General features: G+C 40.7%; 1 protein-coding gene across 2 annotated transcripts in view; it reads left to right on the top strand.

Annotated features, from left to right (window-relative positions):
* Nucleotides 1-20370: 20370 nt before the first annotated feature.
* LOC132391345 (uncharacterized) overlaps nt 20371-25963 on the top strand; it is a 57378-nt gene continuing 51785 nt past the window's right edge. The window contains exon 1 of one of the 2 annotated variants that reach the window (XM_059964402.1): nt 20371-20784. In XM_059964402.1, coding sequence (XP_059820385.1) covers nt 20626-20784 — 159 coding nt within the window. In that variant the 5' untranslated portion in view covers nt 20371-20625. The remainder of the gene's footprint in view (nt 20785-25963) is intronic. The other variant, XM_059964403.1, reaches the window with a different exon arrangement.

Below are 25963 nucleotides of genomic sequence, written 5' to 3'. Positions count from 1 at the left end.
ATACGAAGTTGTAAAATTAGTCAGCTCCATCTTGGGTACTAGCCTCCATAGAGCTTCAAGGAGCAATGCCTCAGAAAGGTGTTGTCCATTATTAAGGACCCCCAGCACCCAGGGCATGCCCTCTTCTCATTGTTACCATCAGGAAAGAGGTACAGAAGCCTGAACGCACATACTCAGCGATTCAGGAACAGCTTCTTCCCCTCTGCAATGCAATTTCTAAATGGACATTGAACCCATGAACATTAACTCACTTTTTTAAAGTATGTATTATTTCTGTTTTTGCACTATTTTAAATATATTTCATATACATGCATATACTTACTGCGGTTTATTCTTTCTTTCTTTCTTTCTTTCTTTCTTTCCTTCCTTCCTTCCTTCCTTCCTTCCTTTTCTTTCTTTCTCTGCTGCTAAGTTAACAAATTTCCCAACACATGCCGGTGATAATAAACCTGACTTTGATTTTGAATGTGAGGAAACTGGAGGGATATGGACGTTGTGGAGGCGTAAGATGTTAGCTTAGCTGGTCATTTGATTATTAATTTATTTGGTTCGACACAATATTGCAGGCTGAAAGACCTGTTCATGAGCTATACTGTCCTATGTTCCAGGATATCTCAAACCTTCTCATTTGTAATGCTGATATCCTTCAGAGTAACACTATTTCTAAGCTTGAATTCACTAACTGCATTCTTTCTCTAAAATAGAAAAGAGAAGTATTAAGGCCACGCCCATTTCTTCTCGTTCTGCACAGATTCTTGGGGATCTACTTACTCCCTACTTTTTCACTCATACTGTACCTCTAAAATATTTTAGGATTTTCCATTATCTTATCCACTACAAACATCTCAGAGTTTCATTTTGATGTTGCTCATAAGTGTACTCTTGCATCTTTAATACTCCTCAAGGGACTCATTTGATCCCAACTACATATACCTGATATATGCCTGCTTCATTCACTCTCAAGATCCCTCTTCAAACAAGGTTCTTTCACCTTGCCTGCCTTGTGCTTCACTCAGTAATATACAGACCCTATCCTCCTATTGGGGGGGGAGGTTGATGCTTTGCTGCTGGTTGTCTGTGTTTGTCTTTCATTCTTTGAGATTTTTCTTCTGTTTTGTGGATGTCTGTGAAGAGTAAAAATTTCAGGTTGAATTAGTGTATATTGAATTATTAATATTAAATGGAACCATTGAAACATCGAACTATTTCTATGTACTTCCATGACTGTCTTGAAATTAATAGAATTATTGTAATTGGTACCAATGTGTTCTTGCCAGCCGCTTTTCCCAAGAGGAGGTTGAGTGTGATCTCATTGTTATAAGGGCAATCAATGCACCTCTTCAGAAAACCTTTCTAGACACACTTAACAAATCTGGTCCTATCTAATCCCTCAGCTCTGTAGCAGTCCTGCTTAGTATTAGGGATGTTAAAAGTGCCAACTATCACATCCCTATTATTCTTACTCAAATCTGCAATTTCCCTATGTATGTTTGTCTGTAATTTCACATCACCTTTGCAGAGCCTCTAGTATAAATCTATCAATGTGACAACTGCTATTTCATTTCTAAATTCTTTTCCTATGTCCTCGCTTGAACATTCTGCACACCCCACCACCACCAAAATATCCTCTCTAAATAATTTTTGCTGATCTATCTAATCAATAGTGCAACTCTCCTTTCTCTCTTATTTCCTCTCCATTGCATTGGAAGCATCAATACCCAGAACACTGAAATTGTTGTCATTCTTGAACCATTGTTAACAAGTTTTATGATATTGTGACATCAAATATTCCTTAAAAGCAGGCAAATGTTTGAGCACCTAATACCAGATTTTGATTAATGATTCTAAACTTTATAAAGAGACATGACATCTTTCTCTTGATATTTAACTTTTAAAGTTCATATATAGTACGCACTCTTCAAAGAAATTTTAAACTAATGATTAACAAATTATTGCAGCCAAAAGCACACTTTCCTTTAGCCAGTACGCAGAGTTCAACATTCAAGCTTGCAGAGGCTGTTTAAAATCAACTAAGTTTGTAGAAAGTGCTTTAATTTTTTCACTATTAAGAAGCAGTTTTCATTTGATGCAATCTAAATTAAAATGATCCCATTAGTGTGTTTCCGTATGCATTCAGACATTAAGCACAGTTTAATGCAAGTACTACAAGTCTGAGCTGGGCTTTGGATTGACTCCTCCCATATCTTCACTTAGGAGATTTGTCAGCAAAGAAGGAATCATATTTTTTTCGGGCAAAAGGAAGTACAACATCTACAAGACAGTCTCAAAGATAAGAACTTACTTCCTTCCTTATCGAAGTTTGTAAGATCAGTTTTATGAACATAATTTTAGGGACGAATCTCTAAAATAGTCACCGCTTTTCAATGAGTTCAGAAGCTATGTAAAGCTCTAGTCTTTCTTTTTAAACCTTCTTGGACAAGAACATGAAGACTTTGCTGATGTCAGTTAATTATCTTCAAAGTTTTTTTTTGTTTCAGTTTCTTCCATTTCCTAAAAAGTAATTTTAAAGAACAGCAATGCACTGTGATTTCCTGGACTGATATACAATCATGTACTCTTTGTCTCTCTGTGTGACGATGTTTGACTAGCTGACTAGTTTATAGTTCTGCAAACTTTGAACACCAACTAACACATTAACCCTGATCCAGCTATGGGTTCATTCACAATAGGAAGGTTATACTAAAACTACCAACTCTTCAAAAACCAGTTCACATTCCTATTTATTGTGTAACTTGACCAGTTTATCTAGTTTGAAACAAACACAATTAAATAACCCTTTGTCTGTGAACCAACATCCTGTGTTCTCTAGATAATTTTTGTTTGTAAAATTGTCCTTTCAATTTCAGACTGATTATTATTTGCAACTTACATTAAATACTAATGACTGGCTCCCATTTACAACAAGTTACTGTGTTTAGAAAGATGAACATGTGAAAAGATGCTCCCTGGCCCAGGAAATGAAAAACTGTCATGCTCCCCCCCCCCCACTATTCTTACAAGTTGCTTACAATCCCTCAAGATGCAAAGCCACCTGTATAAAATGGCTACTTTCACATGAGTGGCTTGTCTAACATAATCATTGTGTCTGATTCCTTGGTAGGCTTCTTCAATCAATGTTCCTTGCTTTTGAGTAGGAAGTATTTGCTTCCTCGTTTTTTAGGACATCATATCTAAACAATCAACTTCGTATTTGTACCATGTTGGGAAGTCTTTGGGATTTGGTATGGTATTATGTAGGAAAATTTATAAAACATCATCCTGGCTATTGTTAAATTTATCAAGACTGGTTCTGTTGTGTTTACTTGGTCTAGACATAATTTTAGGGATTTAGCTTCTGCAGATTGAGCAGTAAGTTTCCTTAAGGGGCGTGCTTTCAACTTATGGTTCCAATTCAGTGTCCTGTAAAAATAAAAATCCTCTTATAATCCCTGCTCTTGCCTGTAATGGATCCATCTTTCAGGAGCTTCACTGTAGATCCATATACTATAAGTACCATAGTTGGGAATAGTGTTCTAAAGAATACTGTGCTACATTGGAATTTGGAGAAGATAGTTCTGCATCATCCATGAAAGGTAAGACATGGACGTCATAGCTCTCAGGTTCGTATTCCCACTCTAAGGTGTCATCTTGTAAAAGTATTTGCCACTTCCTATATCTAGCCTTGCTAGCTCTCTATTCATTTGCTGGTAATTTTCTGTCATTTTTCAAAGCCGCAAGCTCTGTTGGTATAATGAGTGCTTTGTGCCCTGGCAGTGCTGCAATAATTGTGTGGAATACCGTAGTAACACATTGTTGTGAGGAAGTAAATTTCTGTTCTGCTGTGGTAAAACTATATGAGGCATAGTGTATGAGGGCTTGTGTTCCTTCTCCCTCATTATAGTAGAAAGCCACAGCGTTTTTTTGGAGAAATACGAATTTGCAGAAGAAGTGGTCTTGTTCGGTTGCTTATGGGAGGTCTATTTCTTGCTGAATTGCATTCATCAATTCCTCTAGTGCCTCTGAATTTTCAGGGGTAAAAGTGAAGATTTTTCACTTTTTGGTGTATATCTTTCATATAATGGGTTTGCTAAATGATCATATAAAGGTATGAAATCTCAAGCATAATTCACTAGGCCTAAGATAGATTGTAAGTCTTTTAGGGTCTTTGGATATTCTACGTGAGTGACCTATTGTCTAAATTCAGGATTTAAACCCTGTCTCTGATTTAATAATTGGCATTCCTAGGAAATTTACTTCTCAGCAACAGAGTTGAGATTTTTTAATGTTTATTACATATCCTCTCGCTCTCTCAACCTTTCAAGAATTGGGTGTGACTAAAAGCCATTGGGCAAAGCAATGTAAGATTTATACTTTTTAAGAGTCAATTCTTCCAGCATTTGTTATACTGCCTGTTGCGGGGCTGAATTAGGTGCTGTGTGTTTATTCAGGCCAATGTAGTTGATGATGAGTTGCCATCGTCCATCGGGCTTTGCTATGCTGAATGTGAGCAAATTAGATTGAGAATATTATTTTATCAAAACCCCTTGTATATAAAGGGAGTTCACAGTTTCCTGCAGATTTGGCTTTCCTCTATGGTCAGGAATATGCAACTGTTTGTGATTTGGGAAGGGATTTAATCCTTATCTGGTTGGTTCAATATCCACCATTCCTCAGTGGTTAGGATGTTGCAGCAGGTTATCATAATATTTGTATAAAATATTTTTGAATTTCACTCTGGTCATTTTACCCTGACTGCAATCTAGCTCTTTCTGAATATGTATGTCTCTTTCATCTGGTGCAGTTGCAACAGTTGCTGGTTTAATTGTATGAAACCAATAGGAAACATCTGGTGTTGCTGCTAGTACAAGCTGGGGAAAGGTGGTGTAAAGACTTTATGGCTATTTCTATTCTTTGTTTCTGGGTTTGTCTGTTCTATTTGTCAGATGGAGCATTTGAGTAGAATTGCTGCTGGAATTCTGTACAATTCCTGTTACATTAATATTGGTCTTCTGCTTCTTCACATTTTATTCACCCTGAACTGCAGGGGAGGGAGTGGACATTTGGGATGGGCCCTGTGCCATTTTCTATTCAGAGAGTGTAGGATGAAGCAGGCCTCGTGGTGTGTGCTCAGTTTCATACTGCTCCCCATAATATCTCTAAATGTTCCTTCTGTCTTGGAAGGAGTAGTTTAGTGTAAGACTTTTTATCTCAAAGAAAGGAGGTGGAGCTAAAAGCCATAGCCTGTGCCTGGTGTTTAGCCATCTATGCTATGGGTGAAGGCAGGTGGTCTCCAGGAAACTTACTTGGTTTGTTGATTATGTCTTCCATGCTGAGGGGCAAGGTGTAGGAGAATGCTGTGAATATGATCGAGCTGAGGAACGAGGTTGGCTTGATGGCTTTGTTTCCAACTCTACATTCCCTTTAGAGGGAAAAGGGGGACCTCTGTGCCAGCATCTCATTGCCATTATGTGGCAAAAAGAAGCAATCCATTAAATTGTTCATGATGTTGGAGTTAAATAAAGACAATCCCCCTCATGGTGGAAAGGGTTTCACTAAGATAAAGGGATAACATATAAAGTGAACTAGGTCCCAGTCTGCCAGTGCTATTTGTTTTCTGATCTTATCAACTGTTAACAAACCCTGGCTTTTGACTATTTTACTCAGTCCATCAAGTCCTAGCCACCATTGAGCACATCTACATGGAGTGCTGTCACAGAAAAGTAGCATCTATCATCAAGGACCCTACCATCCAGGCCATGCTCCCTTCTCACTACTGCTATCAGGAAGAAGAAACAGGAGGTTCAGGACCCACACCGCCAGGTTCAGGAGCAATTGTTACCTTCAACCATCAGGGTAATTTCACTCACTTATGTATGTATTTATTCAGTTGCTTGTTTGTTTCTTTATTTATTCTTTTCTTTTGTATTTACAGTTTGTTGTGTTTTGCACATTGGTTGTTGTCTGTCCTGTTGAGTTTGGTCTTTCTTTGATGCTGTTCTGTCTCTCGAATTTACTGTGTCCTTGCATGGAAATGAATCTCGGGGTAAAATTTGGTGACATTTATGTACTTTAATAATAAATTCACTTTGAACTTTGAATTTTGAGCTTTGAATACAGTACCAAGTGCTGGGGCCAATTAAAAAGTTCAAGGTGTTAGGTCCGGTGTTCATTCAGCTTGCTTTCTACAAGATTTACTCATCCTTGTGCTGACCTGAGGATGTGGCCAGCAACTAGTGGGCTGCTGGATCTACTACAATGATAACTGGTTTCGTGGCTGTGGACTCACCTTCATGAAGTTCAGTTCTAAATGTTATTTCCTTACTTCTATCGTTTGCACAATTTGTTTTTTTCTGTAAATTGGGTGTTTGACAGTCTTCTTTTTAATGGGTTCTTTTGTATTTCTTTGCCTGTTAGAAGACGAATCTCAAAGTTGTATATAGTATACATACTTTGGTAATAAACATACTTCATACTTTGAACTCTGATGTCTCCACCATTTATTTGTTTATAAACCCACACATATGTCTGATATGAATTTCCACACTGGTGTGGAGGTGGTATGAGAAATAGAATTCATAAGAATTGCTGAATATGTTGGGGAGTCTGTCTGGCCTAAAAGGCCACTAACTTTCCAGCATTCTAAAGTAGCCACTTCAGAATTCCTTCAGCATCAGCTAGAGGAATGGCACATATTGCCTGCAAACTCTAAATAGTCAAAGGTCCAAATACTTAATAGGAAGTTTGTACTGAGGAAGCTACAGCAGCTCCCTGTACAGGAACAGGTCGCGGTATTCTTCTTTTACTAGCTAGAGTCGATCTTTCTAGTAATTTTAGTGCATGATCCCAATCATGTGTTCTCCAGGCTTCATTAGTAATTTTGGAGTTTAATAGTGTGAGTGCTACCTCATGTGTGCCTAGAAGGGACACACAATGTCCCCATGCATCAAGATTAAGATACGGGTCACCATATTCTAACATATTACCATGTGGTCCCAACACAGGTGCTTGGTAAAAAGTGGCCAAAAAGTCTCCAGGTAAAAGTTGTTGCTGTTTGTTGGGATCTGTTACAAACTGTGATGGTCTGAGTCCAGTAGATTGTACAGGAGGGATTGGTCTGTCTAATCGGCATCCTACTCTATGTTCTGTCCCTTCATCATTCCAGTATCTGACTTGAAGAATAAAATATTCATCATGTTCAAGTCGAGAAGCAGTCAAGGTATTATCCCATGCTTATTGTCTGTTACACCGCTAATGTTTAGGGCAACAATGAAGGTCCTCAGTCTCTGTCTCCTTGAACAGAAAGCAATTTTGGTATTGGCCTTGGCAGTATTCAGAGCCTCCTTCATACTGCTAATATCTTCCACTCGGTTTTCACTACTGTCAACCATGCAAGTTCCAGATGGAGAGTCAGGAATACCGTCACACACAGATGTAGGAGGATTCTTCAATGCTGTTTCCATAACAGTTTCGTTTGACTAGGCAGGGTTGAACCCTCAAAACCTGGAGGATGAGTGAACCAATCTTAGTCTGGCCTACACTCTTCGACCTGTCTGGCATGACCCTTCCAAGAGCCAAAGCATGAAGCCCTGTTTCCAGTCAGCATAGCTCTCTGGGTCATTGAGGCACTCAAGCCTCCAAAGCAGGACAACATTGTGGTTCTCTTCAAAGATCATCCCATATTTCTGCTATGTTATTAAGATATTCATAACACTGACCTACATTTGCCTGTGCACCTCTTGGAACCAGGATGTCAGCCATTTTATAGTACTGGGTGGATTCCCTAACATTTGTTTAGAGCTCTCTGAGTTGGACTACTGCTAAGTAATAATTCTTTCTAAAATAATACTTTTGATATAACATGATGATATTGGGTTTGCTGAGGTCCTAAACTCAAAAACATTGCCTTATCTGATATAGATATCTACGTGTGCACTCACTAAAAGGAGGTTATAGTGCAACTACCTACTCTTCATAAACTAGGTCACTTCCCTGTTTATCATCCATGATGAGTTTAGCTGCCAATAGCCACTACTTGAGCAGAGGTTGCCCTTCACCTTACCAAGGAGGAGATGAGATCATACTCAGTTTGAAGGAACAACACCTTATATTCAGTCTGGGTAGTCTCCAACCTGAAGGCATGAACATTGATTTATTGAACTTCTGGTAATGCCCTATCCCCTTTACCATTCCCTGTTTCCATTTCCATTTCTCACTTTACCTCCTTACCTGCCCATTATCATCCTCTGGTGTTCCTCCCCTTTCCCTTTCTAACATGGCCTTCTGTCCGCTCCCATCTGAGTCCCCCTTCTCCAGCCCTTTATCTCTTTCACCAGTCTTCTTCCCAGCTTTTTACTTCAGCCATCCTCACCTCCTGGTTTCATCCAATCTTGTGTTTCTTCCTCTTCTCCCCCACCTTCTTATTCTGACTTCTCATCTTTTTTCTCCAGTTCTGGTGAAGGGTCTTGTACCGAAACATTAACTGTTTACTCTTTTCCATAGATGCTGCCTGGCCTGCTGAGTTCCTCCAGCATTTTATGTGCATTGAGGAGATACTTCTAGCTAACAAAGTAGCTTAAACACCATTCATTTATTTTAAACTACATATTTACATCCAGAAAATACTCTAAAACACAATTAAAAATTACAGAGGATTTTTATCTTAAAGAACATTTCAAACTCACAAACAATTTCTAAAACACAGAGGGTTTCCAAAACACAAATACAAGTTCTATAAACTAAAAAAAACACAGCAATATGCAGATGATCAATCGTCCGCTGCAGTAATCAAAGGCAAAGGGAGGGATTCTAGTCACCTGTCATTCTTGAAATTCTTGAAATTCTTTCGCCATTTCTGATTGTCTGAACTGCTGCCTACATTGAAACTGTTTTCCTGCCACTTGGCAGAATGTTCACATGTTTATGATATTTTTTTCAGATACTGTTTTATGCAAGAGGTCTAGGATCTTCCTGTAGACACAGCTCCCGGATTCCCAAGAACTAATGCTGCAAAGCTGACTCTTTAAGCAGACAAACCTTCCAACTATTAACAGATCAGCTATTTGATATTCTAAATTGTCAGAAACACACTGAGTCTCAGCAATCAGGAGGACCCCCGGGTAGCGATCCCGGTCTTCTCCGTCCTTACTTATTCCCGCACCCTTCTACTATAATAGTAGGCACTTACCCGGTGTGTCCTGGGGACTTCCAGTACCAGGTACTGTCCCCTTCTCCCCGTTTACCGCTCTGCGCTGTCCGGATATCACTCGCTCAAGCCGCGTCGGAGCGACGAGCAAGGAGTCAGGGACCGCCAAACTCGGCGGGGTGCACCGTCTCCGATGTCCTTCCTCGTGTCCACCGCGGCCGGAGTGTGGATCCCGGACGAGCCCCCACGTTGTCAGAAACACACTGAGTCTCAGCAATTTGCAGAACGGTAAACTTTATTTTTCGAGTCTGCAGAGTCGGACCCAACCAGCTCCTGCTAGATTGAGTGCGGAATTACACTTAGCACAGTTTTTTTATACCCTACTTGTTTACGACTTTGTGAGTTGCACCCATGTGAGGTGCAGACATTCTTCCTTAATCTCATTACAAAATTACAAATGTGATTACCCTTTGGCCCACTTATCAGCCTCAGCACATTTTGACCGTTATTGTTCAACCGTTAAGCATGTCTTCCCGTTATCCGTATCGCTTCTTTAATCAGCAAGCTATTGTTTCATCCTCATTTTGCAAATTGGTTTATACGTTGCCCTGCAAGTTGCTTTGCACGCTCTTTCTGTGTCAGCACATTCTAAATGGACTCCTTAAGTACCGTCTTTAATTTAATCATTTCTCTCATAAATAATATTTTCTATCTGGTCTGCAAGCTTCCTTGAATTGAATAACTTAGCCAGTTTGTCTTGTTTGAAACAGGCCCAAATAAATAACCCACTGTCTTACTCTGCAACTCTTGAGAAGTGAGTGCAGGTACTATGGCCAGAATCCATTTTTATAAATGCTGCATCTGTTTGCAAAGCTGTCCTTCCAATTTCAAACTGATTATTGCTTGCAATTTACGTTAAGAACTGAGGACTGGCTCAAGTTTACAAAGCTAAACAAAGAATATTGGTTTGGAAGTTTAATTTACTCAAAATCAACACTTCAATTTCTCGAAGTGTCCGCTACTGTGTTTAGAAAGCAGTGCTTGGTTAAAGAAAAAGAAGCGTCCCCTTGATCCAGGAAGTGAATATTCATCACTTCTGTGCCCATTTACCTTTATTATTGGCATTGAATTACCACTTAATAAATATATATCTCAAATAATATTCCACAATGATCTTTATGATTATTTCACAGTCATCTAAGGGTCATCCTTTTCCCCAACAATGACAAGGTAACCCCTATCAACTCTGAAATAGAGCACAATGGACTCTGTTATTTTCATCCTTTTGAAAGATAATTACACTATGTCAATTAAATTACAAGAGGTAGAGCAAGAGATCCAGAAGCTTTAAGTATATAATTCTTTGTGTGTGGTAGATCATTTGACAAGGATTTGCATGGGAGGTTTGTCAAGAAGGTTCAGTCATTTGGCATTCAGGATGAGGTTGTAAGTTGAATTAGACATTGGCTTTGTGAGAGAAGCCAGAGAGTGGCAGTAGATGGTTGTCTGGGGGCCTGTGACTATTGGAGTATCACAGGGATTGGTGCTAGGTCCATTGTTGTTTGTCATTTATATCAATGATCGGGATAATAATGTGGTTAACTGGATCAGCAAATTTGAAGATGACACTAAGATTGAAGGTGTAGTGGACAAAGAGAAAGAATATCATGGCTTGCAGTGAATGGGATCTGGACCACCTGAAAAAAAAGGACTGAAAAACGGCAGATGGAATTTAATGTAGACAAGTGTGAGGTGTTGCATTTCCATAGGATCAGCCAGGATAGGTCTTATACAGTGAATGGTAGAGCACTGAGCAGTTCGGTGGAACAAAGGGACCTTGCCGACGGGACATCAACCGTCTCGACTTCACAACACCCTGTTGCAATTCCAACCTAACTCCTTCCGAACGCTCTGCTCTGCTCCCTCCGCACCAATCTCAACCTCACTATAAAACCTCCTGATAAGGGGGGAGCTGTTGTTGTCTGGACTTTTGTCTGCACTTTTCCTTCTGAGGTTCCGATTTAACACTGGACACCATGGTCCCTTAAGGTAGTCTCATCGAACAGATGCCTTGGCTGTTTGGATTCAGGACTGGCTTGCCTTTAGAAGACAGAGGGTAGTTGTCCATACAACTTATTCTGACTGGCAGTTTGTGATTAGTGTGTTCCACTGGGATCTATACTGGGACCTGTGCTGTTTGAGATGTGTATAAATGACCTGGATGAAAATGTAGATGGGTGGGTTAGTAAGTTTGCAAATTATATGAAGATTGGTGGTGTTGTGAAATGTATAACTAACTTGGATAAAGATGTGGTTAGGTGGGAGAGTATACTTGCCGACAGCACAAATACTGGCTGTATTGTGGATTGCATAGAAGATTGCCAAAGCTGCAGTACATGTCAGATGCAAATGGCAAATTTAGTTTAAACTGGCAAAGTATGAAGTGCTCCAACTTGGAAGATCAAATGCAAAGAGACAGTGCACAGTTACTGGCAGTACCTTTAATGATGCTGATATGCAGAAGGATTTTAGGGTCAAAGTCCACAGATCTCCATAGGTGGCTGCACAAGTTGATAGGGTAGTAAAAAAGGCATATGACATACTTGCCTTTATTAGCTGAAACTCTAAATTCTTGAGTCAAGAAATTATATTGCAGCTTTATAAAACTCTGCATAGGCCACATCTGGAGTGTGACATTCAATTCTGCATGCAGGAGAGACATGGAGGCTTTCGAGAGAGTGCAGGCTTATCAGGATGCTGCCTGGATTAGGGACATGTGCTGTAAGTAGAGGTTGGTCAAACTTTGTTTGTTCACTCTGGTGTGGCAGAGATTTAGGGGAGGTCTTATGGAAGTTTATAAAATTATGAGAGGTTCAAAATGTTTATTACTGGAGAGCATGTATTTAAAATGAGAGGTGGTAAGTTCAAAGGCCATGTGCAGATCAAGATTGGTTGGTGCCTGAAATGTGCTGCTAGGGCTGGTAGTGGAGACAAGTGCAATAGAGATGTTTAAATGGCTCTTAAATGGGCACAAGAAAGTGCAGAGAATGGAGGGATATGGACATTGTATAGACAAAAGGGATTTGTTTAGGTAGGTCCTTAAAGCAAATTTGTTAAATCCATTTATTATTGTCACATAAGCTAAAGTACAGTGGAAAAACTTGGCTTGCATATGGCTCATACAGATCAATTCATTACAAACAATGTATTAATGTATTACATGGTCAAATGATAACAGAATACATAATACAATATTATCAGGGTAAGTGCAATGTTGGTGAATAATAAGGTGCAAGATCATAACAAGTTAGATTGTGAGGTCAAGATTCGGAACCATTCAATAGTTTTAATCAGCAAGATAGAAGCTGTACTTGAGGCTGCTGGAATGTGCTTTATTGCTTTTGTATTTGCCCTATGGAAAGTGGGGGAAGAGAGAATGTTTGGGGTGGGTGGGATTGTTGATTATGTTGGCTGCTTTATCAAGACAGTGAGATGTGTACACAGAGTCCATAGATGGGACACTGGTTTCTGAGGTGTGCTGAACTGTGTTGAGGTGTGTTGAACATGGGTCAAATCTTTGTTCTGTACTGTTCTATGTTCTAAAATATACAATGAGAAATTTACCTGAAATCTAAAGAAACTGTCAAGGCTTGATCACAACTTTAAAAAGAGAAGGTGCATTCTGGAGGCTTGCTGTATATCAGAATGAAAGTCTTGAGTTGGGAAGTTAAATATAATTTGACAAAACTTAACACTGTAAAAATCGCTTTCTTCATTTGGAGAAAAACACAAAGCCAAAACATAACAACACGTATTGAGACAATTTTGGAATTTGAGTGTGATGAAAGCGATTGTGCAGATAAACTCGCTTCCAAAGATGTTTCTTTAATGCCTATTAAACAGTGATAAGTCCAGACTGATAACTCTGTAAGTGGTAATTTTCCCTCCACCATCTTTGGCAGAGATACAGTCTGACCTAAGAACTTTTTGTATGTCATTGTTATATGGTTCTTCTGGCATTCCCAATCAGGGTGATGGTGAGGATGGATTCCATATTTTGCCATGGAATGGAGTCAAGGAGACTCATGTCAAAATCAAAGCTGCAATTGAGGAGCTTTTTGTGGTAAGAACAGGAGTCAGTAGCTGTCAAAAACAAAATTACTGTACTTGTAACTTGGTAGAAATTTCTCTGAATTGTTTCCCTACATAATAATATGTAAATAAATTGCCTTAACTTTGAGACTGAACTGCTAAATGTTCTCTCCAATATGTTCACTGTCTACTCAGTTTAACAGTTTGGTCTAGACAACAGGATTCCGTGGCTTCATTGGTCACTGGGGGAAATAAGGACAAGTTGCTATTTGTGTATCGTGTACATGCCCTCCCAAATTTATAATGGGGTTCCGTTCCTGAGAACTGCTCATAAAATGAACGGTTTGCAAGTTGGAAATGTGGCCCCTTGGCAATACATTTAAATAAAACAGAGGCCAACCAAGGATAACATGTAATTAAACCAGGGTGTTTAACTCAACTCTTCAGAAATTGTTGTAAACCAACATCCCAAAGAGCAAAAGATGCATGCAAGAGTGAGTAGATAGCAAATCCATCCCACTGGATATTCACATGCTTGTTTCTATGAGAACCTGTGCATTCATGCTAAATTAGACCTACTCAGGACTGCAAGGCTCATCACGGATCAAGAATCTAAATAGTCCAGTTCAAGGGGGTAAGAGAGGTGAAGGTTAACATCAGAACAGAATGTTCTGGCTGTCATGAATTCTTGTGATTGTTTAACTGGTATCAGTCATAAAATGCATGTTAGGGCTCAGGAGGGAGCTGGGTAAGCAATTGGCTGCTCAAATAAACCCTGACAAGCAATCTCATACCACGAGTAAGGAAACTCCAGTGGAGGCCTGAAGGGTAATGAGAGAGGAGTTAGTTGATAAAAATGAGAACCTTATAGATAAGATGATTAAGAACATCTGGGATTCATTCAAGATCTCACTCCACATGCAAAAGTGTATCTGGTGAAATAAATAAAGAATGAACTTATGGATCCCTCCTACCCTGGTCATTTTCTCTTCTCTCCACTCCCATCAGGTAGAAGACACCAAAGTGACAGAACATTTCCTACCAGACTCAAGGACAATTTCTATCCCACTGTTACTAGACTCCTGAATTGACCTCTCATTAGCTAAAGATGAACTCTTGATCCATTACTCTACCAAATAATGGTCCACGCATTTTGTTTGCCCTCCTACACCCCACTTTCTCTGTAACCATGACACATTATTCTGCATTCTGTCTTTCTGTGTTGCACTACTGTGTGCCAGTTACCTCAGTGTCTGAGGCCAATGTGCGAGCATCCTTCAGCAGGTTAGATCCACAGGAAGCATCTGGCCAAAGTGAAATGACCTGGATCTGTGTTGCCCAGGTGCCCTACATGGATTCATATTCAACGTCAGCAAAACCAAAGAGCTGACTATTGGAAGAAGATAGAGGTCCATGAGATGATCCTCATAAGAGGAATGGGATTGGTGAGAGTGAGTAGCTTTAAATTTCTCGGCACAAATTTATCCATGGATCTGTCATCGGACCAGCACATTCAGTAAGTGATGTCATGAAGAAGACACAACAGTGCCTCTAATATCTTAGAAGTTTGTGCATTTGGTATGTATGCCACTAAAAACAATGATAAACTTCAACTAACATGCAGTGAAGAATAGCTGGTTTCATTATGGCTTGGTATGGAAACACCAATACTTAGGAATAGAAACTACTACAGAATGTGGTGGAAGTAGCCCAGTCCATTACAGGTAAAAGGCTCTCCACCACTGATTATGTTTACATAGAGTGCTGCTACAAGAAAGTATTATTCATCAGCGATCCCCACCCTGGTCTCACTGTGATTACAACTATTGAACAGGAGATATAGAAGCCTTGGTGCTGCATGACCAGGTCCAGAATCAGTTATTACCCTGCTACCTTCATGCTCCTGAATGTGTAGATAACTACATTCACCACTACTCTGAACTGATTCTATGATCTACAACCTACAGACTCACTTTCAAAGACTCTTTACATCTCCTGTTCTCCGTATTATTTTTCTTTCAATTGTTTATCTTCTTTTACACATTGGTGTTTGCCGGTCTTGGTGTACTTTTAGACTTTCATAAAATTCTGTTGTATTTCTTTTATCCCTGTAGATGGACTTTGATGATAAATTTGCTTTGAACTTTGATCTTTTTGAACAGTACTGTACAAAAGTTTTAAGCACATATATGTAATTAGTGTGCCTCAGACTTTTGCACAGTACTGCAGTAATTTGATGTATTGCACTACACTGCTGTCCGTGAAAAGAAGACAAATTTCGTGACTTACGTGAATGATATTTATCACCAGATTAACAAGATCACTATCCGCTCCATGTTGACAAGTACAATACAGTATTTTCCAATCCACCCTCTATGTTTTCATCCAGATCATAGATATATGTGCGTGTGTCTGTGTAATACGCACACCATAAACAACACAAGTTCAGTATAGATCCCACAGAATACCACTAGTCACAGGCTTCCAGCTGGAATAACTCCTAATAATCACTACACTTTGTCTTATATGGACAAGCCAAATCCAAAAATGCCATGACTTCAATAACTCTTTGTGCAATTTCATCCTCGATTTCATATCGGGCAGACCCCAGTCAGTTCAGCTTGGCAACAACTCTGCAGGTCCTGCACAACATCCTGAAAGCCAAAAGATGTTAATTTATGACAGCTAATGGTAGTAGTTTTCTTTTTATTGTTAGGGCACAAGAATGTTAATGATTTTGTTCTCAGGTACAAATTGAGTATTTAGTTATTAGAAGAACTCACAAGATGCCTGAAGAGATAACAACAATAAGTTATCATTTACATTATATGTTCAGAACAGCTTCTTCCCCTCTGCCACCTGATTCCTAAATGGGCATTGAAGCTTTGGATACTACCTCACTTTTTATAACTATATAACAATTACACCATGGAAACAGGCCATCTCGGCCTTTCTAGTCTGTGCCAAACGCTTACTCTCACCTAGTCCCACCTACCTGCACTCAGCCCATAACCCTCCATTCCTTTCCTATCCATATACCTAACCAATTTTTTTAAATTACAAAATTGAACCTGCCTCTACCACTTCTACTGGAAGCTCGTTCCACACAGCTACCACTCTCTGAGTAAAGAAATTCCCCCTCGTGTTACCCCTAAACTTTTGCCCCTTAACTGCCAATTCATGTCCTCTTGTTTGAATCTCCCCTACTCTCAATGGAATAAGCCTATCCACGTCAACTCTATCTATCCCCCTCATAATTCTAAATACCTCTATCAAGTCCCCCCTCAACCTTCTATGCTCCAAAGAATAAAGATCTAACTTGTTCAACTTTTCTCTGTAACTTAGGTGCTGAACCCAGGTAACATTCTAGTAAATCTCCTCTGTACTCTCTCTATTTTGTTGACATCTTTCCTGTAATTTGGTGACCAGAACTGTACACAATGCTCCAAAGTTGGCCTCACCAATGGCTTGTACAATTTTAACATTACATCTCAACTCCTATACTCAATGCTCTGATTTATAAAGGCCAGCAGACCAAAAGCTTTCTTCACCACCCTATCTACATGAGATTCCACCTTCAGGGAACTATGCACCATTATTCCCAGATCACTCCGTTCTACTGCATTCCTCAATGCCCTAACATCTACCACGTATGTCCTATTTTGATTAGTCCTACCAAAATGTAGCACCTCACACTCATCAGCTTTAAACTCCATCTGCCATCTTTCAGCCCACTCTTCTAACTGGCCTAAATCTCTCTGCAAGCTTTGAAAACCTTAATATGCAGTACTTCTGTTTTTGCACATTTTAAAAAATCTATTCAATATACGTAATTGATTTACTTGTTTATTTATTATTATGTTTTATTTTATTTATTTTTTTTCTCTCTCTCTCTCTGTGCTAGGTTATGTATTGCATTGAACTGCCACTGCTAAGTTAAAAATTTCACATCACATGCCGGTGATAATAAACCTGATTCTGATTCTGACAAGCATGTGGTTTACGTACACCTTTTGTGAATTGTGAATATAATTATTGATTTGAATGAATGGCCCTATAGCATTTGAAAACTGGCTTGCCTATAGAGGAAAATGGTAGACCAGTTTTATTTTAGATGAACAGTGGTGATCTGTACTGGAGCCTCTGTTGTTCATTATACGTTTGTATATATAAAAATGGCTGCACAGATTGATAGAGTGGTAAAGATTGTGCATGACATGCTTGCCTTGCACTGGAGAAGTTTTTTCCCTACTGCGGTCACTTTGCTGAACAGTTAACTGCCGGTTAACTGTCGGCTAACTATTACTTGGATTGCACTACTTGTATGTATAATCTATATTTTCATTTATATTTATCATTATTATTGTTATGAGCAGAGAGACAACATCTGCCGGAAGTTAATTCCTTGTATGTGTACAGGTACTTGGCGATTAAAGTCTGATTCTGATAGCTTTAGAAAGCTCTGGTTCAGCCACGTTTAGAGTATTGCATTCAGTTCTCATTAGAGAATGGATGATGAGGCTTTTGAAAGGGTATGGAGGAGGTCTATTAGGAGCGAAGTTTGGAATTTAGGTGCTATGAAGAGCTGAGGCTGTTTTTTCTAGAGTGGCCAGATCTGAGATGGATAAAACTATGAGATAAAACTATACAGTACATTTTTCCAGCATTTAAAAGGCTAGTGATTGCAGGCTTTAAGGTGGAGGACGGAGTACAATGGAGAAGTGTGAGTCAAGGTGTTCTTTTTTACACAGAGTTTGGTGGGGGCCCCGGATTGCTGCCTGGGTTTGTGGTAGAAGCAGATAGCATAGGAGTGTTCAAGAAAATGTTTGATGAGAATACAAATATGGAAAGATGGAAGTATATGGTAAGGTTGTGTGAAAGAGGAGTTAGATAAATTAGAAGTCATTGGTTTAATTAATTTGGTATAGGCACATTCTATGCTGTACTGTTCTAGTATCATTCTCTCTTCCTGAGGGTTTGGTCTCAAACCCACATTCTCTTACCTACTGCCTCCTATTAACTTTTCCCCTCCTGCCAAACCGTACTTCAATTCTCAGTTTACATCCTCTCCACCATGGAGTCTCACATCTCCGTTCTTGCTATATCCTTTCCACACCTCTGCCAACATGCTTCAGAAATCATCCTTCCTCCATTATATCCTATCACCTGGTCTCCTGTTCCATCTCCAAACTGTCTCTCCCCTTCCATTCTTCACCTTCCCTTTCCCACCCCTTCCCTTTTCACCACTGTCTTCCTGACCAATCCCATTGCAACCACTCACCAGCCCCTCAATAAAACCATTGTGCGCTGTACATATTTTTAACGTAGCCGCTCAGAGAGGAAAGCGAACCCCCTCCCTGTTGTCAGCAGCAAGAGCTGACAGTGTCTGCTGTCAGCGCTGACAAGAAAAAATTCTGCAGATGCTAGAATTCGAAGCAACACACACACAAGATGCTGGAAAAAATCAGCAGGACAGGCAGCATCTATGGAAAAGAGGAAAAAGTTGATGCTTTGGGCTGAAACTCTTCTTCAGGACTGGAGAGAAAAGATGAGAAGTTGGAGTAAGAAGGTGAAAGGAGGGGAGGAAAAAATACAAGGTTGTAGGTGATAGGTGAAACCAGAGGGGAAGTGTTGAAGTTGATTGGTGAAAGATAAATGATGGGAGAAGAGCAGATGGCCATGGAAAATGGGAAGGGTAAGAGTACCAGAAGGAAGTTTTGGGCAGGTAAGGAGATAAGTTGAGAAAGGAAATGGTGAAGGGGGTGAGCATTACGAGATGTTTGAGAAATTGATGTTTATGCCATCAGTTTGGAGGCTACCCAAATGGAATACAAGGTGTTCCTCCAACATGAGTGTGACCTCAGCATGCCCAGTGAAGCGGTCTCGCAATCTGTGTCAGGTCTCACCTCTATACAGGAGGGCACTGGATCCCAACAGACTCACAGGCGAAGTGTCGCCTCACCAGGAAGGACTGTTTGAGGTGCTGAATGGTAGTGAGGGGGGAGATGTAGTGGCAGGTGTAGCACTTGTTCCACTTGCAAGGACAAATCCTAGGAGGGAGATCAGTAGGGGGTGGGAATAAATGGACAAGGGAGTCACATAGGGTGTGATCCTTGCAGAAAGCAGAAAGTTGGGGGGGAAGGAGGGAAAGTTGTGGTTGGGAGGTGGGATCCCATTGGAGATGGTGGTGGAAATTACAGGGAATTATGTGCTGGATGCGGAGGTTGGTGGGGTGGTGGGTGAGAACGAGAGGAACCATATAGTCGGTGCGGTTGCAAGTGGAAAGGTGCTACGTCTGCCCCTACACCTCCTCCCTCAATACCATTCAGGGACCCAAATACTCCATCCAGGTGAGGTAACACTTCACTTGTGTGTCTGTTGGGGTTCATCTAATGTATTCAGTGCTCCTGGTGTGGACTCCTGTATATCAGTGGGACCTGACATAGTCTGGGAGATCACTTCACCAAATACTGCCAGAAAAATTGGGATCTCCCAGTGGCCATCTATTTTACTTCAACTTCCCATTCCCATTCCGACTTGTCAGTCCATGGCTTCCTCTACTGCTGCAATGAGACAACACGCAAGTTGGAGGAAAGCCAGTTCTGAATCGACAAAGCAATGACTCCTTGGATCCCATGCTTTCTTACTTTCTCAATAAGCCTTGCATGGGGTACCTTATCAAATGCCTTGCTGCAATCCACATACATTGCATCTACTGCTCTTTCTTCATCAATGTGTTTAGTCACATCCTCAAAAAATTCAGTCAGGCTCCTCAGGCACGACCTGCCCTTGACAAAGCCATGCTGACTACTCCTAATCATACTATACCTCTCCAAATGTTCATAAATCCTGCCTCTCAAGGTCTTCTCAGGAACTAAGTTTGAAGTTTGAACTAAGTAAGTAAGAACGAACTGTGAAGTTTGTGCTGAATCTTTCAACAGGTTATTTAATCTTGCTGCTTTGTATTGGGGTTTGATTTCTGAGCTTTGCTTAACCACCTTCTCTAAACTCTATTCCGTCAAGTTTCAAGGACAAGCATAAAAGTTTCACTTTGAGTGAGTTCATCCAGTATTTTGTGCACGGCGTCTGCTTTTCCATGGCCAATAACGTGTGGGTTGGACGTAAGCAAATTGCAACTGCAGGAGAGGTTCGAAAGCTCTAGAGAAAGCGGAGTGTAAACATATCATATCCAATCTGCTCTTTAAGATAGAAATTGTATTCACATTCTACTGCGTCTGACGCTTCAGTGTCGCTATTCACAACACAGCCTTCACGGAAATCGGTTTCCGAGAATTTCTAAGGCATCAGACTTGAGGATGTGAAGAGGAGGGCTTTGGGGAATTCGGTTTCTCTCTCTACACACACACACACAGAGCTCGGGACCCAGCAGCATGGAACAGTACAGACGGCTTTTGTATTGTGCTCGATTCTTCGCTGCAGCCGCGTTGATCTTCTACTTCGTAACTTCGTGCACCAACTACTGGCTTCACGCTATAACCTGTCGGACCGTGAACGACACGCTGGAAGATGAAAGCCCACCGGTTCGTGCGGTAAAATCAGGGGACGTGGGGCGGTTTGGGGCAAGGAGACGGTCTGCCACTTTATCACTGGGCGAGTATCCCTGCGGTCCATCGGGTATGGTGTGGTTTGTGCTGAATCTTTCAACAGGTTATTTAATCTTGCTGCTTTAAAAGTTTTAAAAGGTTTAAATCTCTGAGCCAGAAGTGTGTGTGTGTATGTGGGTGTAGCGCGTCTCTACACAACTCCTCCTGGCCCCTCAAAATTGGCCGCTGGATGAATCTCACAGGGGGTTTAAAAGTTGGATTGGGGTTTGATTTCTGAGTTCCCCTTAACCACCTTCTCTAAACTCTATTCCGTCAAGTTACAAGGACAAACATAAACGTTTCACTTTGAGTGAGTTCACTTAATGGGGAGGTGGGGCTGCGGCGTTACAATCGGCAGAGAGAAAACAACATCTGATCAGTAAGAGGCATTTGAAAGGCACAGAGAAAGAACTCGGAGTCTCCTGTCCCGGTAATAGTAAGAGGTATTGAGAACCCCGGTGAACGAAGGATATTGAAGATAGTGAGGCAAAAGAGAAAGGCGAGCCTATGTCAACTTTGGTTTTGAATCAGTGACTTGAACATTAAAGGAGATATAAAGAAGAACCTAATTAATAAATTGGGTGGGCAGAGGCATGGAATGGTGTCAAGTATGATTAAGGAGAATTTTCTTAATTCCCTTTTAGCAAACTTTTATCAGTATATTAGAAGTAAAAAAGCTCAGGAAGTAATAGGTTCTCTTGAGGAGCAAATAAGTATCCTGTGCGTGGAGGTAGTCAATGAATTATTCTCATCAGTGTTCACCAAGAAGAAAGATGCTGAGATTGACGAGTTAGGAGGTTGGGTGCAGTAATATTCTGGAGATGCTGTTTATCAGGAAGGATGAAATGCGAGAATTATTAGAGCGCATAATGGTGGATAATCCCCAGAGCCTGATGGGATCTAGCCCAAGATGATTTCAGATGCTGGAATCCAGAGCAACACACACAAAATGTTGAAGGAACTCAGCAGGCCCAGCAGCATACATGGAGATAATAAGCTGTTGATATTTTGCAGTAAGATACTTCATCGGTGTCATGGAGATGCTAAGAACACCAGAGCGACTTTGAGTTTCATTTTAAGAGTTTATTAACATGACATCATGGAGAGTCTGCAGCAGTCTCCACCACCACCAGAACTCTGATTATTTGGTTATATAGAGTTTGTATTTATAGAGCAAAACAAACAACTTCACGTAACATTGTTTAGCATGCCACATCTGCACATGATCAATTGTTTAAAAGACATGTCAATTATCTCTCAGCACAAATCTAACAGTGTTCTTCATTATCAGGACTCATGATTTATCTCTGAGCACGAGTCTAGCAGTCTTCCCGGATGCATCCTCCCTCCTGGTTCCAGGGGCTTAGTATCTTGTTCATTTGAATTCTTGTCACTGCACTTATCATACAAGGTTATTCCTGACTCTTAAGTCTTAAGTCCAGCTGCTCCAGAGTGGTCAAGTATCCGGTCATACACCAGTTTTAACCAGTTCTACCATGATCAGGACTAGGAAGGAAGGGAGAAGATGCTAAAGGAGAATGGTGGGCAGAGAGGAAGGAACAACACACACAAAATGCTGGAAGAACTGAGCAGGCCAGGTAGCATCTATGGAAAATAGTACAGTTGACATTTTGGGCTGAACAGAGATTAAGTATTTCTTTACCCAGAGGATGTTGAATCCGTGGAATCATTGCCACAGATGCCCGTGGGGGGCGGGGGGTGGGGGGGGGCAAGTCATTGCATATATAAAAAAGAGTAGGCGTACTTTTTCTGTGCATCTGCTGCTTTCAATGGAATGTACTTTGAGAGCTTTAGAGATTGTTAAAAATTGTTGTTTACATGCAATTCTGTTCCCTACAGTTGCTAGGGGGAGCTGAAAGTCGAGAAGTGACAATTGCACCAAGAGAAACTGAAAATGTTGGAATCTGGGAACAGAGAGGACTGCTAGACTTGTGCTCAGAGATATATCATGAGCCTTGATAACAGGGAACAGAAAGAACTGTTAGAGTTGCAATGAGAGATAATTGAATTATCTTGAATGATTGATCATGTACTGACTGTGGGATACTAAACAAAGATATGTGAAATTGTTTGTCTTGCTGTATAAATATGAACTCTGTTTAAACTAAAAATCAAAGCTCTGGTGGCGGTGGAGACTGCTGTAGATTCTACATGATATCAGATTAATAAACTTAAAATAGTGTCAGTTATTTGATGTCAATCCAAGGGTGAAATGAGGATTTGATGGCACTACAATTTCAATATTTATCATAGTAAAGTCCAAACTCATGCCCTCCATAGCCATGTAGAATCAGAGCATAGAAATATCATCCACCCAACATTTGCTCTATTCTGGTATAGAGAGATATTGCTAGTTCTTCAACTAGTACTTACTGTAGATGGTCCAGTGAATGTTCAGATGTTGGCACAATCCAGCATAAGTGCTAGATAATCATGCACTTTAGAAAAAAACGTGCATACTTGCACTAGGGAAGCCTTTGGCTGCAGAAGTGGATGTGTTGTTAAGGGCTCGTGAGCAGTGGGAGAATGTGGGATCAGTGGCTTTGGACTGGAGATGATCAGTTGATAACTGTGCTAGAGTTTGAACTGTGCCCAGTCAGTGAATGAGAGTGCAAGAAAAGGCAACTTCACACAGGTCATGATTGAAGATTAAATGAGCAGGGCTTTGCAGTAGTTTTTGGAGTTTGAATTGCACCCAATCAGCAAAGAGGTGACTTCACAGATGTCCGCAATTAAAGATTAAAAAAGCAGTGCTTCACGGCAATTTTCAGAGTTTGAATTGCACCTAATCAGTGAATAGGGTTCTTCATCAAGGATGAATGAAAATAAGGCAGGAGAAAGCAGAGTGGCCGTTGTGTGAGTGGGCCATTGTTAGAGAGGGGAAGCATTGGCTTTGGCTCATCAGGCTTAGGTGAGATCTGGCATGGGCGAGGTAACTATCTGGTAAGTTTCTTCTTCATTCTTCATTCCTCATCTATTAGTTTCTTCTTTATTCTTCATTCCTCATCTATTTGGTGTATCTATGAGGTGACTCTCAGGAGGAGAAAGGGAAATGGGCAGCCAGTACAGAGTTCACTTGTGAACATTCCCATCGATAATAAGTATACCATTTTGGATACTAATGAGGGGATGAACTTCCTGGGGGGGTGGGGTGGGAACCGCAAAGACTGTGTTTCCAGCATTGAGTGTGATGCTGTGGCTCAGAATGAAGAGAGGTGAAGAGGACTGCAGTAGTTATAGGAGGTTCCATAGTTGGAGGAATAGAGATGAAATTCTGTGGACACGATAGAGACACCCAGATGGTATGTTGCCTCCCAGGTGTCTGTGTCGGGGTTGTCTAGGGTCATGGCCAAGGCATTCTAAGGGGGAGAGTGAGCAGCCAGATGTCTTGATACAAATCGGCACCAAATATATAGATAGGAAAAGTGAGGAGGTCCTGAAGAGAGATTTTAGGGAGCTAGGTAGAAAGCTAGCAGGTTAGTAATCTCTGGATTTCTGCCTGCGCTATGTGCCAGCAAGGGTAAGAATAGGAGCAATTGGCAGACAAATGTGTGGCTGAGGAACTAGTGCAGGGGGTAGGTATTCAGATTCTGGAGCACTGGGATTTCTTCTGGGGAAGGTAGAAACTATACAAAAGGAATGGATTACAATGAACATGGGGGAGACCATTATCCTTGTGGACAAGTTTGCTAGAGCAGATCAGGAGGGTTTAAACTAATTTGGCATGGGGGTGGGAACCAGAGTGATAGTGCTGAGGATGGGGCAGTTAGTTGCACCTGAACCCGAGGGGGGCCAATATTCTCATGGGCAAGTTTGTTCAAGCTGTTGGGGAAGGTTTAAACTGGAGTGATGGGATTCAGGATAGTATGGATGGTAAAAAAGTAAAGATAGCATGCAGTCAGATTGTCAGGAAGGAAAGGCTAGTGGTGGGACTCAGTTGCAGCCAAAAGGCTGAGTATCAAATCATTAGGGATTCAAAATCAGGAAGGATAGCAAATATAGTATTCCAGGTGCTGTATCTAAATGAGCAAAGTATAAGAACAAAGGCGGATGATCATGTTGCAATATTACAGATTGCCAGGTATGACGTTGTGGCCATCACTGAAGTGTGGCTGAAGGAGGGCTGTATTTGGGAGCTGAATGTCCAAGGTTACACATTATACCAGAGGGATAGGAAGGTAGGTAGAGGGGATGGTATGGCTCTACTAGTAAAAAATGGCATAAAATCAGTAGAAAGATGAGACATAGGGTCGGAAGATGTTGAATCCTTGTGGGTTGCGTTAAGAAACTGCAAGGGTAAAAGGATGTTGATGGCAGTTATACAGGGTAATGGATCTAAAGGGAGTGAGTTTGTTGAATGCCTAAGAGATACCTTCTTAGAGTGGTTTGTTGTTGAGCCTACTAAGGGATCAGCTATACTGGATTGGGTGTTATGTAATGAACCACAGGCGATTAGGTAAAGGTAAAAGAGCTTAAGGTAAAATAACCCTTAGGAGCCAATGATCACGATATGATTGTGTTCAACCTGAAATGTGAAATGGAAAATGTGAACTCTGCTGTAGCAGTATTTCAGTGGATTAAGGGAAGTTACAATGGTATGAGAGAGGAGTTGACCAAAGTAAATTGGAAGGAGCTGCTGGTATGGCTGTCAGCAGAGTAGCAATCACGTGTGTTTCTGGGAGAGATAAGGAAGGTGCAGGATATGCGTATTCCAAAGTTGAAGAAATACTCAAATGGTGGAGTGGTACAACTGTGGCTGACAAGGGAAGTCAAAGCATTTGTAAACGAAAAAAAAGGAATACAACAAAGTAAGGATTAATGGGAGGATAGGAAAGTTTTTAAAAACCTTCAGAGAGCAACTAAATAAATCATTAGAATGGAGGAGATGAAATAAGAAAGCAAGCTAGCAAATAATATCAAAGGGAATAGTAAAAGTTTTTACAAGTATGTTAAAATAAAAGAGATGGGAGTGGACATAGGACAACTAGAAAATGAGGCGGGAGAGATAATAATGGGGGCAAGCAGATGGCTGATGAACTGAGTATTTTGCACCACTGTGGAAGACACTAGCAGTATGCCTGATGTTGTAGTGTGTGAAGTAAGA

Source organism: Hypanus sabinus, chromosome 3, assembly GCF_030144855.1.
Source record: "Hypanus sabinus isolate sHypSab1 chromosome 3, sHypSab1.hap1, whole genome shotgun sequence".
In the NCBI taxonomy this organism is placed as follows: domain Eukaryota; kingdom Metazoa; phylum Chordata; class Chondrichthyes; order Myliobatiformes; family Dasyatidae; genus Hypanus; species Hypanus sabinus.
This window is presented reverse-complemented; position numbering and strand designations above follow the sequence as displayed.